Consider the following 18,066-nt stretch of genomic DNA (forward strand, 5'->3'; position numbering starts at 1 on the left):
AGCAATAACCATAACCAAGTATAGCTATAAAGCTCAGGGCAAAACTGTTACAGTTGCTGGTAACGAGGAGAATAAACCCTTGGCAATAAAAGAAGCCTGAAAGATATTTGCTGCCAGTACGGTATAGAAGAAGTGCAATGTTAAATAATTATCCAGGTTTTAAAGGGCAGATCCTAGCTTTGGCCTTTACTATACATTTTGCAAGGTTCACAGTTTATAGAGCAAGTCTCCCTTCCACCACATTTCTGCTGGCTCTTTCTTTTTTGTAGGCTCCATCACTCTCTTTGAATCCCCAGCCAGCTATTTCAGTGTTATTAACTGGCCATATCTTAGAAAAGCTTCCTCTTCTCCCGGAGTTGGCTTGCTGATCTTTGAAATCACCTTTCCTAGTCTGCAGGTCACAGTGAACCTGCCTCTGATTATTAGCTGGAAACAAGCATGAGGAACTACAGATGGTGCAGCAGGGGGCAATAGTAATTCAGATCTGAGTGCCTAAGAGAGAAGGTCAGCTTTGTTGCAGCAAGCAAATGCTGTTTCACTGTGTAATTAGACACAGTCTCAGCACATGCATCTGGGCGTTGCACCCCAAAGGCACACAGATGCACACTTTCAACAGGCACATTTCCGATGCCACACTGAAGAGGGGAAAAAATCAGAGTTCTGAAAGACCTTGCAATTAAGTTGACATAAGACGTGGCCATTTGGGTAGCCAAATGAGAGCCCCGCACCTGTATATTTTCCTGTAGAATAAATCACACCAGTATATCCTGTTTGTTGCCACCTCCACATCCAAAGCAACCACGTTCTTCAGCATGGGGATGATGCGAGAGTAGTCCCTTTTCACCAAGTCTATCTTGCGTACTTCATGACGATTTGTGAAAACCAAATACGGGCTCTTCCCTGCATGGAACAGAACTCCGGAAGTTACTTTATTTTATTTTTTTAAGCAGCTTAGAAGATAACATAGCTCTCTGGTGCAGAGTTAGATCTCACTTCTGTTGCTTTGTCATAAGAGCATGTCTGAGCTGGAAGGAAAATAGAAGCTTTGGGAGTATCTGAAACTGGCTAGAACAACAGGAAGGATCAGTAGTGGCTGCTGTTCTTACCGGCACTAGCAAGTCACATTTGCTGTAGCTAAGTGGCAACTCACACATTATTTCTCTCAACTTGGCAGATGGAAGAGTCACTCACACACCTGAACACTTGGAGGATTGGGAACATTGCATTAAGAGCAACGCAGGAATCTCCCCTGCAGTGAAATCTGTCTATTAAAAAATAAAATCAAGGGCAAGTTTCATGAAATATTGGCTGAAATATTTCATGAAAATGGAAGGCAAAGCTTCCAAACTCATCATTGCAGCTGTGCTGGAAGAAAATGAGAGGAGTGCATGACCTGGGGGTGGGAGCTAGGCTTATTTCCATCATGATATTCTATGGTTTATCATGAGGTCCTAATGCAGACAATGTTCCACAATTAGATTTTTCTATCATTAAAAATTTAGAAAGAAAATGCTTCAAACAACCATTATTATATCTAGTTACTGAAGAAATAATAGGGAGATCCCCCCCCCCATCTAGATCAAAGGGGCAGGTCTAGAGAATGAATCTAAGATGGAATCAAGGCATTTAGGAAGGAGTACAGATTCTATTACAGCATATTGAGCTTGTATTTTGCACAATTTGTATATGGTGTTTTTGTATAATGTGTGGTTTGCTATGCCTAATAAAGGATATTTTAGTATTACAGCATATGTTGACTACCACCTCACAGATAATGTGAAAGCAAGAGGATAGCTTGATGAAGACAAATTCTATATACCTTGCAAAGAAAACTAAACGTTGTAAGAATTCATTTTAGAATTCTGCAAGTAACAATTCATTCATTAGGTTTTCCTTTGCAAGTACATGGAACAGCAGTTCCTGCCTGTTTCTGTAGAAATGTAGCATGTGAATTAGTCCAAACGGAGCTGTTTGCATCCTCTAGATTCTAGAACAAGCACTTTCCTTCCACTTTGCAAACTGAGCCATCTATCATGTTTGACTTTTGAACAATCATCTCAACAGAGTTACTTGTCAATTCTACTTGTGCGTCCTCAAGCCTGCACCTGGCTTTCTATGGATCATGCAGAATGGATTAGAGCATTTCCTTACCTACAGCTTTGCAGTTTTTGGACAGAGTGTCCATCTCGTAACCCTCATAGCATTCGCATTTATAGTCTCCCTTGTAGTTGATGCAGATCTGGCTACAAGCATCGGGATTCTCACATTCATCTATGTCTGGAAGGGAAGTTTAAAAATCATCAGTAACTTGTAATTAAGCCCATCAGGATGTGGAGTGAGCCTGGAGCGACTATAATTATGTGCTGCTGTACAGAGAAACACAAAGAGCTGCTGCTTCTATGCAAATTACCTCCACATGTTTTCTTGTCGAGAAGCTTGTATCCAGGAGGACACTCACACTCATAGCCAATCTTCAAATCTCTGCATATGTGGGAGCAGCCGCCATTGTTGAGTGCACATTCATTCACTCCTAGAAGAGAGATATGGGCTATTTAGACTTAACAAAAGGTTCAGTCCTAAGGCTGCAAATTTCAAAAAAGACCAGAATTATTATATATTAACAGGTATCACTGATGGCATTCCCTCAGTATAAGATGTCCTAAACAGAAATAGCCACCAAATCTCTTTTTCCCCAGAGCAGCAATTTGAATGGAAGACCTGTTCACAGAACTTTGCCTTAACGTCTATCTCCTTGTCCAAATTACTTTTATTGTTTGTTTATGATCTGTTATACAGTGGTACCTCTAGTTACCAACTTAATTCGTTCCGGAGGTCCGTTCTTAACCTGAAACTGTTCTTAACCTGAGGTGTGCTTTTGCTAATGGGGCCTCCTGCTGCCGCTGTGTCGCCGGAGCACGATTTCTGTTCTCATCCTGAAGCAAAGTTCTTAACCCGAGGTACTATTTCTGGGTTAGCAGAGTCTGTAATCTGAAGCGTATGCAACCTGAAGTGTATGTAACCCGACGTACCACTGTATGCTCCGTAAGCCAAAGCAGAGGGATGGAACTTTTAAATAATAAGCAAGTTAGCAAAAAAACAAACATCTACTCATCACACTGATCACCAGTGGTGGGAAGCCTATTAGCCCTCCAGATGAGTTTTTATAGTTATTTCATAGAAATCATCACTGTTTTTTGACAAGAAACAGTCCCAAAGCTGTGTACAATGGTAATAAAGCAGCATACACAACTAAATTAAAATGAATTTCACACATTACAATACAACTAAAACAATAGAGTACACAGCCTAGCCCTAAGGCACTATTAGTACTCCCAAAGGCCTGGGGAGAACATGGGTTGTAACTAGGTGATATTGCTGTCTGCTCTTCTATGGGAAATGAATTTTAGAGTTGGGGAGCAATCACCAAGAAGGCCATGTCTCACATTCCAAGACAATGAGCAAAAGAAGTCAGTGAGACTACAAGCAAGGTCCCCTTGATCAGTTTCAGTGATGGCTGGTATGGGGAGAGGCTGCTGCATCAAATGCCCAGGTCCCAAGTTGTCCAGTGCTTTAAATATCAAGGTAACACCTTGAATTGGGCCAGTTAACATATAGGCAGCCACGGCACAAGGTAAGTGTAAGATGGCTACTCCACAGGGTGCCTGCGAAAACTCCAGCAGCAGCATTCTGCAAAATAGATGCAGTTTTTGCACCTGAAATTTCTGGTGTCCTCTGTCCCAGTCTGGCACTCTAACCAACTACACTGTGAATTAGCTAAGCCAATCTATGTCAGTTTTTCCATTTGAGGAACGCAATGGAAGGAGGAACAAAGGAACTCTGCAGTTCCAGATACCCTGCCAGTAATAATCCTGTCTAACCCTGACAACTTGTAGGGGGTGGGGTGGGGTGGGGGGAGTCCAGACCATTTGTTCCCCCATTGGCAGGAGCTGAAATTGAAAATCCACTACAATTTTATCCTGGCAACTCTAAACTGCTGAGGGGGTTGAAGGAGGTCATTTCAATGCCCGAAACAACATTTCGCTTGCCATTTCAATTAACCTACACAAAGTGAGGAACAATGTTTTCTTCCTAGTGTGGGATTTGCTGTACAGTTCAATGTAGGAATCCCGCAGTAAGAAGATTTGTTGGGACCAGTCTGAATCTAAGACATGAGGGGGGAAAGCTGCTGATGCATTCTCTCCCTGAGCCTCGCTGTCCAACTACCGGTCTTTTCATGAATGCAGTTATTTAGTGGGTAAGACGTGAACCTTGGAAGAAAATGTAACAGGCAGAAAACACTGCACTGGAAAGATTTCCACAACAGTTTTGGTGCAGCATTCTCACCCTATCTGAACAGAAATGTTACAGTTAACAATGTTATTAACAGGAGGAAGTTCACAGAGACCAGAACAGTCCCTCAGATTATGATGGTGGGTGCATGTTGTCTGCTATCCATTGTTTAGATTGATCTTGCTGTGACTATTGGCTAGATTGGACATTAGCCAATTAGGCCATACACATAGTGAAACACTACTGAAGGTTGCTGGAACGTGAAGAAGGTCTTCAATATTAATTGTTGTTTTTGTTTACAGTAGGTCGTTGCAGCATATTATGCCAAGTTCTATAACCATCTCACTGAAACGAGGAGAATGACAGGTTTACTCAACGTAGCCTACGCCACATCTGTTAAAGCAGTCTTGCTTCTGCAACTCACTCTCATGTCTCAAACTGGGTGTATATCAAGTGCCCCAGCAGGTGCAATGACAAATACAAAACCTTTGAACTGAAAAAGTCATGCCTCTGGGCTCTTGACACTGAATAGATGCTTCTGTTGTCAAACGGTACGATTAACACCAAATCTGAAACACTGGGATGACTTGTGGGAGTGCTCATGCGCCTGGAAATAATTAATGTTGGAGGTCTTATTTAGAGGTTAGCAAGGAGAACAGAGGAACTCCTCATCTCTGCCTCAGGGCTTGTCTCTGCACTTAGGGCTTGTCCACACTTGAGCATTTGGCTGTTTATCTGCTTTTCTCCCATTCAAATTAGACCAGAGTAGTCCACAGATGTATTTGAATTTATAAATGAGGAACAACTTTGATCTTGCCCATTCATACCAGCAGGCGTTTTCTTTTGTGTTTGTCCTGCTTTCTAATGTGCTGATTCTATTATGCCAATTAAGTACAGACAGGGCATGTGCATAGATAGCACACAGACCTTGTGTGTGTGGTTTGGTGTGTTTTTTAGAAAATATTGTACGCAATGTGCAATTGCAGCATAGATCGTATAACAGCATTATGATTTTTGCAGTTTTATTTTCCATCTCTTTGTAATTTGCAAGTAATCATGCTGCTGCATTCCGGACCAACTCAAGCTTCTGAATAGTTATCAAGGATAATCAATGTCGAGTGCATTACAACAGTCCCATATTGAGGATGTCCAGGCACACATGACTGCGGCAAGGTCTCCACCTCCCAAGAGAAGGTGCAGCCAAATGTGGAAAAAGGTACTTTGGATGAGCATTACTACCTGGCCGTCCAGAAGCACAAGCAAATCCAAGAATACCCCCAAATACCCCTGACACAATTCAGAACAGATGGTACATACAATTGCTAAGCCATCTCTGACTTTTCTGGACTGAGCTTCAGCTTGTCAAGCTTCAGCTTGAGCCAGTGTGGTGTAGTGGTTAAGAGCGGTAGTCTTGCAATCTGGGGAACCGGGTTCGTGTCTCCGCTCCTCCACATGCAGCTGCTGGGTGACCTTGGGCTAGTCACACTTCTCTGAAGTCTCTCAGCCCCACTCACCTCACAGAGTGTTTGTTGTGGGGGAGGAGGGGAAAGGAGATTGTTAGCCGCTTTGAGACTCCTTAGGGTAGTGATAAAGCGGGATATCAAATCCAAACTCTTCTTCTTCTCACCCAGCCCAACAGCAGGGGTATGGAACTGAGGTGGTGTCCAACTACCACCACCTCTGACCATTGGCCATGCCAGTGGGGGCAGATGGAAACTGGGTCCAAGGGTCCCAATTCCTGCACTAAGATAATCCTTACCAAAGCCAAATAAGGCAGACTTGCTGTTGCCCAGAAACAGAAACTGGGGTAAAAAGGTGAAACCATGGGGCCAAGGCACAGAGGAATGTTCTACACAGCACCTTATCATTGATGCTAAATAAATAATAAATAACCAGAGCCTTCAAGATGTCACAAAAACAAACAGTAGTGAAAACAGCCATAATGGTAAGATTCAGTCTATTCAATCCCCTTCTTGACAATGTATTCAGAGAGAATCTGATTCTGTTCGTGGCCAAGAGCGTATTCAGCAGCGTTAACAGTTCAGTCATGTCCACATCAATAAGAATAGTTTTGTTTGATCATCCTAGAAAGAGATCTTATACTTTCTCTGCTCTAAGGGAACACGCTATTCTGAATTCATGATCACTTGTCAATAAAAAAACATGCCAAAAGAGACGACTCTGTTGGTGAATATTATTCAGTCAATACATATTTGGCTTATTTAACGATGTGATCAGGATTCTGCTATTTTTGAATACACCTCTAAGTCACAGATAACTGAATTATTCCTATACCTTAATGACATTTGCCCAGCGCCTCATCACTCAGAGTTTTTATGATGAGTTTACATGATACATTTTTATGGAAAGAATCAGCTGCTGTTCTTCCATGGAGGCCTTTTCTTATAAACACACCCCTGCTGAGTGCAATCAAAATAAAGGCAATTTTTAAGTGAGGATGCATTTGCAGAGTCCCATTCAGGCACTTACCCAGGTGCCAACACCTCTCACATGGCGTGGGAGAAGGTAAGCCTCCTGCCCCTAACAACTTCATGCATATCAGTGATGCCCATGTAGGTATATGCTGTTGTGGATGCCTGACTTGTGTGGTCCTTAGGAAAGAGTAGTGGGGCTTGTGTAAATAATGCCCTGCGTTTACGTGTTACGTGTGACATTATCTGTGGACTGGAGAGTGGGGCATGTTTGCCCACTTCTCTACCACATGTATGCTGTCACTACCTGGGTGCACATCTGAAGCAACATCGTGGGAGGGGTGTTTCCAGCTACCTCACCCCTTGCCCTTGGAGGTCTTCTAAGAAGCTGCAGCAGGAGAGGGACACTGAGCATCATCACAGGAGGGGTGTTCCTAGGACTAAGGTGAAGCTCGGGACCGCACTATTTTTGCTACTGGATGCTGCATGCTGTTTAAGTAACCCCGATGTTGGCAAACTAAGGCTCGTGGGCCGGATCAGGCCCAATTGCCCTCTGGATCTGACCCGTGGACGGTCCTGGAATCGCCACTTGGATCGGCATGATCATTCGGGCTGCGCCATTTTTTTCTGCAGTTTTTTTCGGGCACCATTCCCCCCCCCCCACTGTGGCGGTGCCTCCTCCCTCCTCCTGGCTTCTCCCTGCCCTGTGGAGGAAGGGAGCTGGGCTTTGATTGGTGCCAGCAGACAGCCAATCCGAAGCCTCGCCGCCCACGCGCTGAGGTGTGGCCCAGACTCACCACTCGTCCACCGACCTCTCCGTCCATGGCCACGCTATGGGCATCATGACGGGCACATCGTGATGGACGTGTTGCGGGGCTTCGGCAGGAGCTTGGCACGCCTCCTGGCCCCACGCCTGGCACCCAGGAAAGCTGGTGACCCGGAAAGGAGAGGCACCACCGCCGCCAGTGGCTCCTAACTGGAGGCAGAGCAGCGGAGGAAAGGGAGGAGAGGGGTTGGGGGAGAGAGGGAAGCCCCCATCCACTGTGTGCATTGTGTGTGCACACAGTCTGGCCCGCCACTGAGGGGCTGTGAACCGGCCCCCTCCTTAAAAAGTTTACTGACCCCTGAAGTAACCATATTATATTTATGGTATTGAAATGTACTTTTGGGGATATGTTATTCTATTTGCTATTGTTTTGCTACATTATTCCTATGCCATTGTTTTGCTATATTATTGTGAAATTGTTTTTGTAGTCTTCATTTGAAATGCATTCCTGTATTCTTTCTTGTATCCAGTGTTGAGCATGATTTCGTTTGGAAAAAAAGGCATACAAATAAAATATATGGAAGAATGAATTGAGCCTGTGTGTTGACTTCACGCCACCCATTTATAAGACCTAACTGTAAGAGAAATGTGAACATTCACATAAACCTTGTCTTATACTTTACGATAGCTAAAACAAATAATTAGCATCAGCAAGAGGTCAGGAGACGAGGGAAATTCATATCATGTGTGAGTTCAAACCTCTTTGCAATCAACCTGGATTTATTTCCTGATGTGACAGGGCATTTCCTCAGAACAATGCCTGGCCTATGACTCAAACTATTAGATTCCAGTTCCTTTTGCACCCATGCAATAGACACACAAACAAGGCGAGCAGAAAAACTACATTAGGCACATCACCAGCAGCCATATGCCCCTGTTCTGACGGCCCTAAGCAGACAGAGGATGTGAGGGATTGTTAAAACAGGAGGACAAAATAAAGAAGAGTAGTGTACTGTACCACATGCTTTCAGGGGCTCGTCAGACCAGTCCCTGCAGTCCCTGTGCGAATCGCACACCTTGACTTCCTCTATGCACTCTCCACTCTTACACTGAAACTTGGTGGGATTCTCGCACGCCGCTTCTGTTGCGTCAGGCAAGGGAGGGAAAGCAGATGACGTTAGATTAGGCACGTGAAAATGAAGAAAGGACATAAAGATGCAAGAGGAGGAAATTTAGAAGAAATGGGATGGGATTAGGCAATGGGGTATTTAGCTGCAACATGTGACAAAAGCAAAGCCTACTAAAGTTTTTTTTTTTGGGGGGGGGAAGCCTCATTGCTGGGTGGTCCAGAAGTTCACAGTGAGGAGCAGCTGAGTCGTGAAAAACGGACTAGATGCATCTAGCATCTATGTGAGCTTTTCCAGAGCAACGGTTTCTGCTATACCCCATACAAGGACACCAATTACACCTACCGTTAACGCAGCCAGCCTCATCACTGTTGTCAGGGCAGTCATGCACTTTGTTGCACTGTTTGGCTCCATGGATGCAAGTCCCATCGCCACACTGGAACTCATCAGGGCTGCAGGTCACCAGAGCTTGGGGGGGGGGGGAAGGAATAAAAATTAACACACTTCTGAATATTTTTACACATGTTTTCTGCCTCAGTGTTAATGCTGTTTTTAAAACAGATTGTGATTTTATTGTAATTAACTCTATCTTCTTATTACAGTGGTACCTCTAGTTACCAACTTAATTCGTTCCAGAGGTCCGTTCTTAACCTGAAACTGTTCTTAACCTGAGGTGTGCTTTTGCTAATGGGGCCTCTTGCTGCCGCTGCGCTGCCAGCACACGATTTTCATTCTCATCCTGGGGCAAAGTTCTCAACTTGAGGTAACTCTTCCAGGTTAGCGGAGTTTGTAACCTGAAGTATTTGTAACCTGAGGCATTTGTAACTTGAGGTGCCACTGTACTTTGTGAGTTGCCTTGGATAGACTAGTCCTAAAGAGCAGGACTTAAATAAATGAAAACTTAAATAAAACAAAATAAACAGTTCTGTTTCCAGCGGTAGTCTCTGGGTTCTGGAATTCATTGCCATTTGACCTCTGGAAAGCTACTGCACTCCCATCTGTCGGAAAGGACCTAAAGTAATTATTTTCTTCAGGTAACCAATATGTGAATCATATTTTTATTGCTGCACTGTTATTAGAAAAGGAAGAGTTAGAGGAATTGTGTTTTTATATTTTGGGCTGAGTGGGTGCTTTTTTATTATTGCTGGTCATTTGGCGCTGAGAGCGATTTGTAGAAATTATCTTGTATTTTACATTGCTGTTTATATTTTTTATTCTTTTGAAGTTTCTTCCGTGGGGACTGGCACCATTGCTCACCACACTAGAATTCAGTGCGGCATACGTGGGGAGAGGGACTTGCCCAATTCTGACCTCACAGCCATTCAGTTATGGAGGTTAGGCTGAAAGAGGGTGAATAGCCCAGGGCCGCTCAGTGAACTTCATAGCTGAGCATAGATTTTCTTTGATTACCGGTACTTCCTCCTTATTCAATTTTCAATGCAAACAAAAATACATACATACTTATACTGAGATGTGGGGGACAGATTCATAAATAAATACGTATCTAAAAGAAGAAAATTCTTAAAAGTTCACCAGTGTGAGAAAAGAGAGGCTGTGAAAAAACAAACTGTCAACTGAACAGGAAGTGAATGGTGAAATGTTATAAATCATTTTTAAAAATCCTTATGCAGGTACATATAAGAGAAAGGGAGTCTAAAACACCATCAAAAATTATCAATATCACCCCCCGCAAAAGCATTCCAAATATAGACATATTCTGTTGAGGCAGTCTGAATTGTCTTTTTAAAAAGTCCAATACCCTATTTCAGTACATTAACTCTCCTTATGGTCTTGACCAGTTTCTTGCTGAGAATGGTTTTCTCAGTAGGCCTTGCTGTTGACAACAGTTCCTTCTACCATGGGGATATCTTCTTCTGTCCTAGCTGCTTCCAATCCCTTTTATTCTGGACCTTTTCGCTCAGCAAGCTTAATTGTCTCTATCATTTCAAAAAAACTGTCAGTAAAAAACAGCAACAACTGAAGGTTTTAGAGGGTACAAAGCAGCAACCTCCGAGCTGAATTTCAAAGCTTACAGCTGCCGCAGTGTCCCTGAATAAACCTATCTCAAAGCACTCATTTGAGTGCCTCCTCTTTGGGGAATTGCATCCTTATCCTAAATGACAGAAAATCACTGCCATTGAGTTGCTGGAGCAATATGACACAGACACTAATTCATGTGATCCAAGAGCCTCCCGGCAGAATCTCTGCGGCAATTTCGCAAACTGTCCCGGAGATCAGAAATTATGGCTCCTCAATATTCTGGGGCACAGCAAGGAGGCAACAAGCAACAAGCACAGCAGGCACCATAAGGCATGATAACATTAAGGTACAATCCCCCATGCTGGACATACACACAACAGGGACTCAAGATCACTATGTTGAACCATGCTCTGGCAAGGAGAACTGTTTGCACAATGCTTTATAGTGCTTCTGTTTGTCCTTAGTAAATTACAAATGCCTCCCAACTCGCCAAAGTGTCAAAAAGTGCAAAAGTGTCTTTGCAGGTATGTTGAAAGTCAGATGTAGGAGTGCTCCAAGGTTTCCACTCTGTGCTGCATGTTAGCACATCCTTTAAAAAGGACTTTGTGCAATTATCCTACGGGGATTCTTTTTAGATCCAGCAACATGTGGCAGAAAGCACCAGAAAAAGTGGATGTTGCATTGCAAGGCACTGTCCTGATCATCTCTGGTATTTTTTATTCCAAAAGGCACATTTTACATGTTTACCTTCTGACATATGGTACATTGGGGGACTGCAGTTTTATCACCGTGTTTTGGATAGGGGACCTACTGTCAAGCACAGCCCTCTTCAACTTAAGCCACTTTGGCCTCATTGAAGTCAATGGGACTAAGCTAATTCAACAAAAAATCAGCAATTCAAATATTTTGAAAATTGCCACCTTGGGATCTGAGCAGCCATAGATCCAAGCTGGTTCTTATTTGTCCATGACAGCCTGTTAACAATCCATTTAGCTTGTTAATGTGAAGCAATATGGGAACACAAAAAAATAAGGCAGGTTGAAAACATAGAAGGATGGGACAATGCAGCGTCGTTCTTCACTAACTTGAATCATGGAATGCAAATGCTTGAAGGGTTTGGTGATGAGGTTGTTCTCCTGCTCTATCAGCCAGAAAAACCTACCCACCAAACTGCTTAGGGCTTCTGTTACCAGCTGGTAAAATGTGCCATATGGAGGCATTTGGAGTAATTAGTCCAAAGTTGCACATGAAAATTTGTAGCACAAATGGGAACTGTGAAGAATGCACCTGTACGGGGTTATTTCCAGAGGCTTGCCACACTCATTAAGCATATCAGACCTGCTGCAAGCCCTGTGCTGCTCATATTCAATCCATGCTGATCTCCTGCCTGTCTCCTTATGGCTATGTCGTTAATAGCTGAAACACTCCTTATATTACATTTCATATTGTTCAAAGGTAAATGTATTGTATGTCATATGAATAATTTTAAAGGCATGCATGTCTTTAGGGATACTTTAGTTGCCTTATTCTGAGGGTCTATCTAGATCAGCAGTCATTCTCCAGTTATCTCAAGCAAAGGCCTCTTTCAGTACCATCACCTCAGATTATTTTGCAGGAGATGCCACACACAGTGCTCTGTCACTAAGCACATTTTAAGGGATTTTAAAAATATTTAATACTTCTACAGAAACAAGAAATATCACCCACCGAAGCAAACCTTTTCTATTTTTTGGTTCATCTGCTCATCTCCCTTTTTGTTTCTCTGCCAAAGCATTTTTACTATTTATCATAATTAACACATAGCCAGTGCTTTCATTCTTTCAAAGTAATTACAGCAACAAGTGAAAGAACCTGGCCTCAGAACAGATTCAGTTTTAATTCCTGACATCCCTCTATTACGTACACTACAAAGAAGTGTAGTGGGACCAGAGCAGACCTTGTAATGTCAATGTTTTTAAAGGAGAATTTTGAACTTAACACAATAAACATGATGAGAAGAATTCAGTATTGCACTAAAGCAAACATTATGCCAGCTCAAGCATTTCTGTTTGCCCAGCAGAACAACCTCCTCAATGAGCAATTCTGGGAGTCCTCAGGGAGAGGAAAGGGGGAAAGTCCCTTTGTGTTAGCAGCAGTGGCATAGCGTGGGGGGTGCAGGGGGGGCCGGCCGCACCGGCCGCAACATCTGGGGGGGGCGCGCTCGCACTCGCAGCTCTCTGCCCCTACCTGGCTCACTCACTCTCTCTCACTGCAGTGCTGGCTGTGCAAATCCGATCCGAGCCACTGGGTCGCCGCCCACTGTGGAGGGGGTGGGTGCCAGGCGTGCGGTGCGGAGAGAGAGCGAGGGACTATCTGGGGGAGGGACAGTGCAACGGCCGCCCAGCGCAGCGCTGAGCGCGGGAGAGAACCACACCAGACCAGCCCAGGCAGCAGCAAGAAGAAGCTGGCAGCGGCGGCAGGTTAGGGGTTAGGGGGCGCAAATTACTTGCCTTGCCCCGGGTTAGGGGGCACAAATTACTTGCCTTGTCCCGGGTGCTGACAACCCACGCTACGCCGCTGGTTAGCAGGAGCCCTTGTGCTTGCATCCACTTCTACTAGGCTGAACATGATCCATAGTACTGGAATGTGTACATGGGAATAAATCTCCAGGAAGAAAAAAAATCACTGTGGTCTGCTTCAGACCTGACGGTCTTTGCCCAACAAATCATGGTTTCTATGGTTTGTTGGGCCAGGGATGTGCTGCATGCCTGTGGCTTCCTCTCCTCACTCTTGTGCCTTAATTCAATAATCTCTGTATTATGTTCACATTTGAAAACTGTGGTTTGAGCACTACGTAGACACCAGAATAGCAAGCCACACTCAAACTGTGGTTTGACCATTCCCTGCAAACAAAGATATCAAATCGTGATTTATCAGCTCAGTGTCACAGAAAACTGTGGTTTTAACAAACCAGAAGGTATTGAATTAAGGCATGCAAAAACAGGGAAAAGGAAAGAGAGGAGAGAACATGCAGGCAGAAGGCTTATTTCTAGCCTACGTCAAAACGAACTCTACCTCTCTTTTAAATCAGAACCAGTGAAGGTCCTGTGTGAATGCCTGGAGGCGGTTGGAGGACGGATGGTGGCTAATGGATTGAGGTTGAATCCTGACAAGACAGAAGTACTGTTCTTGGGGGACAGGGGGCAGGCTGGTGTGGAGGACTCCCTGGTCCTGAATGGGGTAACTGTGCCTCTGAAGGACCAGGTGCATAGCCTGGGAGTCATTTTGGACTCACAGCTGTCCATGGAGGCACAGGTCAATTCTGTATTCAGGGCAGCTGTCTATCAGCTCCATCTGGTATGCAGGCTGAGACCCTACCTGCCCGTGGACTGTCTCGCCAGAGTGGTGCATGCTCTAGTTATCTCCCGCTTGGACTATTGCAATGCGCTCTACATGGGGCTACCTTTGAAGGTGACCCGGAAACTACAACTAATCCAGAATGCGGCAGCTAGACTGGTGACTGGGAGCGGCCGCTGAGACCATATAACACCGGTCCTGAAAGACCTACATTGGCTCCCAGTACGTTTCTGAGCACAATTCAAAGTGTTGGTGCTGACCTTTATAGCCCTAAACGGCCTCGGCCCAGTATACCTGAAGGAGCGTCTCCACCCCCATCGTTCTGCCTGGACACTGAGGTCCAGCACCGAGGGCCTTCTAGCGGTTCCCTTACCGCGAGAAGCAAAGCTACAAGGAACCAGGCAGAGGGCCTTTTCGCTAGTGGCGCCCACCCTGTGGAACGCCCTCTCATCAGATGTCAAAGAGATAAACAACTACCTGACATTTAGAAGACATCTGAAGGCAGCCCTGTTTAGGGAATTTTTTAATGTGTGACATTTTAATGTATTTTTAATCTTTGTTAGAAGAGTGGCTGGGGCGACCCAGCCAGATGGGCGGGGTACAAATAAATAATAATAATAATAATAATAATAATAATAATGTTTGTCTCTAGGACATCAAAATGACACATGTTGGATAAGACATCATCTTACTGATCCAAACAAGCTATTAAAAACAAAGCATGGAAGGAAGAAGAAAATTCTAGGCTGTTCCTGTTAAGATTCCTTGCCACAATATAGGAAAGAGGTGTCACAAAAGCAAGATGGAAGACAAAGATTGGATGGGAAAAATAAGTGGTATATGCAGGAGCCCAAAGGGAGATTTTTAAACCAGAGTTAAATTCCTGAAGGCAGGCATCACTTAGTTATTGGACTTATTCATATGATATCCAGTGATTTCCCCCATAGTTTTGTATGTAAATTGAAAGAGGCTTTCTAAAGGGAATGAAAAAATTCAGCCCTCACAGATGGCCATTCGTCAGCCATCCTGCTTACACGTAGCTGTTAGATGTAAATATTTCATGTCATTCCTGTGTCACAATTATGACTATTTCAGTGAAACATTTTCTCCATTTCCTTCTCTCTCTCCCACAGTCATTGGGTGAATGACCAGCTTAAGCTTTTTAGCATCTGAAAAATGGATGAAACATCCCCAAACATTGCAGCAATCTGTGGAAGGCACAAAGCTAACTGGAGAGAAATCCATTATTCAGTAACTTGGGGCTGTGAACATCGTGATGACTTCTGTGAGAGGAGCTTCTATTTTAGCATGCAAAACTTATGCAGCTGTAGATAGCAGTGTTTCTTCAGTAATCTCAGTTCAGGAGCAGAAAAGTATACTGCAAATGCTTTTCTGTGGATAGCCTTAAGAGAATTAACTAGCCCATCAACTCTGACTGGTTACCAAACTGCCAGGAGAAATGTTATACAGAAGCTAGCAGCATTATCACTTTGCCTAGAACTGTTGCTCATAGATTCAAGGGCTAATATGTAATTCGATAAATAAGGGTGTAGATTATTATTATACAGTGGTACCTTGGTTGTTGAACTTAATCTGTTCCGGGAGTCCGTTCGACTCCCAGAACCATTCGAAAACCAAGGCACGGCTTCCAATTGACTGTAGGAACTTCCTGCGCTCAATCAGAAGCTGTGTTGGATGTTCGGCTTCCGAAAAACGTTCACAAACTGGAACACTCACTTCTGGGTTTGCAGTGTTCAGGAGCCGATTTGTTTGGGAGCCAAGCCGTTTGACAACAAAAGTACCACTGTACTATATACATAGAAAGAAAATGGAAATAATAGTAATTGCAAAACAGTAGCGGAAATACCCCAAATGGGTATAATCCTACAGACTGTATAAAGAAAATGTAAAAAGGAATAAGATGGTGAGAATATTATCATTTCAAGGAAATAATTTATAAAAAGGGAAATCTGAAGCCGGTTCTATCTAAAATACATGCTTTTCTAAAACTGCTGAAGTCACATTTGGGTACAAATTGTATGTATTTTGCTGTGTGTGTGTGTGTGTGTGTGTGTGTGTGTGTACACACACACACACACACACACACACTAATAAAGTTTGCTTTTAAAAATATAGCATGTTGCTCTTGGGAGCCTGTGGGCTCATTTCTACAATAATAATTTAGCTATCATGGGGCTGCACTTCAGAATTTTTATCTTGAAATAATAATCCGGAGTTTCAGCAACACTATTTTCCTGATTATCTTGGGTGAGTCACAGGTCAGTATGGAACAGCAACCGAATCCACTAATGACACCTTATCTTGGGATAAAAGATGCATGAAAAAAGCAGCCCTGGTTTTGCTTGGTGGTGGCAGCTCTTCTGCAACTCACTTCAACCTCTGATTCACTGATTCACATGTAATCATGAAAGGCTGCAGTACTATGCATCTCTGGGAGTAAGACCCTCTGAACTCAGTGAGACGTTACCTCCAAGTAAGCATGCATAGGGCTGGATTGCAAGGGCAATCACTTTAGGATAGATGACCGTTGACAGGCCCACAAAAATACCCCATGAGAAGGATAACTCCCCATGTGCCATTCAATGCCCCGTGGACACTTACGACAATCTTGCTCGTCCGACTTGTCTTTGCAGTCCTCATCTCCGTCACATTTCCAGTTCAGATGGATGCATTCTCCATTGCCACACCGGAACTCGTGAGCTGCACAGGTGCTCGTGGCTTGTGGCTTGGCTTTGAAGCCACATTTCTCCGTTGACTCATCAGAATGGTCCTCACAATCAGGCTGATTATCACAGACCCAGATCTCTGGGATGCACAGGCTGTTATTGCACTGGAACTCGTTGGGGTTGCAGGTGAGGGGCGGGCACTTCCTCTCGTCACTGCCATCACCACAATCATCGTCACCATCACAGACAAAAATTGTAGCTATGCAGGTCTTGTTGCTGCACTGGAACTCAGTAGGCGAACAGACTGTGGAATAAAAGCAAAAGAGGCGAGTTAGGAGAGCTCAAGCCTACCCAACAGACATAGTCTTCCATATTTTCAGCGTTTCAGCCTTTCTCCAAAGAGCCATCCAAATCTCTTTTTGTTTCCTATTTCCCAATGGGGGTGGGGATTAACATGCATTTTTATTGCATGCACACGTGTGTATTTTATCACCATTGCCTCCTACTCTGTTCCATTCTGATACTTCCACCTGCTCCTCATTGAAAGAAAAGATTGCTCTTGCTATCCTCATTCTTATCCACTACTACCAAGGGCAAAGCTATACACCTCTATTTCAGGGACTGGAAGGTCCACACAGTGTACCAACACCAACCCGATTCATAATGGTAACTACAGAACCAAAGGGTGCACAGCTTCCATGGCCTGCTTCCTGCTCATCAGCAGAGTGAGAGCCGGGGGAAAATCAGCTACCTGTTTTTCCCAGGGATACTTCTTGCATTCCTGACTAAACAAAGAAGAAGTGGATGAGTCGCAAAGATGGCAAACAAATGGATAAGGGGTATTCAGTTTACTCCAGGTGATCAGAAGGGTCATAAGATATATCTTGAATATTCGACCAAGGAAAGGTTCATTTTAATACTTCTCTCCTTGCTGGTGCCTGCTAACCCAACAAGAACCCAAAAAGGATGGCGTGTCCTGTGCCATCTTTATGTCTGTAGTGAGTGCAAGAGTGTCAAGGGGCTGGGGGAGAAGAGGTGCCTTCAGCTGCGCAATGCAATACTGTATGCAACTAGGAAGTCAAGAAGTTGCCCCTGCAATGTGCCTTCTCCCCACCCCCAAGGGAGCATCAAGAGGGGGAGAACACTTCATTTGCTCATGCTCACTCTTCAAAATGAATGCAAGGGGGGAAATGGCTTGTTGCCTAGCATTGAGGCTGAGCTAAAGGAAAAAATGGCCAGATGGTCCAAAATCTCTTTCAAGTGTGAAAGCAGCAAGGTGGCAAATCTAACTGGAGTAATCAAAGAATTGCAGGTCACTATAAAACAGTGAGAGGGAACAACTGTAGAAATTTGGAGGGGGGAAAAGAGCAAATCAGTTGCATAGAATGGCTGGAGATCAGCACTGCAGCCAGTTGGGGAGGCCAGATATCAGAATGCCCCAGTTAAAG

General features: G+C 44.0%; 1 protein-coding gene across 4 annotated transcripts in view; it reads right to left on the minus strand.

Annotated features, from left to right (window-relative positions):
- The window catches only part of LRP8 (LDL receptor related protein 8), a 204,724-nt gene that overhangs the window by 20,631 nt on the left and 166,027 nt on the right, over positions 1 to 18,066 (minus strand). For 2 of the 4 annotated variants that reach the window (XM_081010427.1, XM_081010426.1), the window contains 6 exons: positions 16,554 to 16,922; positions 8,961 to 9,083; positions 8,507 to 8,629; positions 2,411 to 2,530; positions 2,152 to 2,277; positions 729 to 900 (listed from right to left, as the gene is read on the minus strand). In XM_081010427.1, coding sequence (XP_080866553.1) covers positions 729 to 900; positions 2,152 to 2,277; positions 2,411 to 2,530; positions 8,507 to 8,629; positions 8,961 to 9,083; positions 16,554 to 16,922 — 1,033 coding nt within the window. The remainder of the gene's footprint in view (positions 1 to 728; positions 901 to 2,151; positions 2,278 to 2,410; positions 2,531 to 8,506; positions 8,630 to 8,960; positions 9,084 to 16,553; positions 16,923 to 18,066) is intronic. The other 2 variants (XM_081010429.1, XM_081010428.1) reach the window with 1 other exon arrangement.

This window comes from Podarcis pityusensis (assembly GCF_964106645.2).
Source record: "Podarcis pityusensis genome assembly, chromosome: 6".
In the NCBI taxonomy this organism is placed as follows: domain Eukaryota; kingdom Metazoa; phylum Chordata; class Lepidosauria; order Squamata; family Lacertidae; genus Podarcis; species Podarcis pityusensis.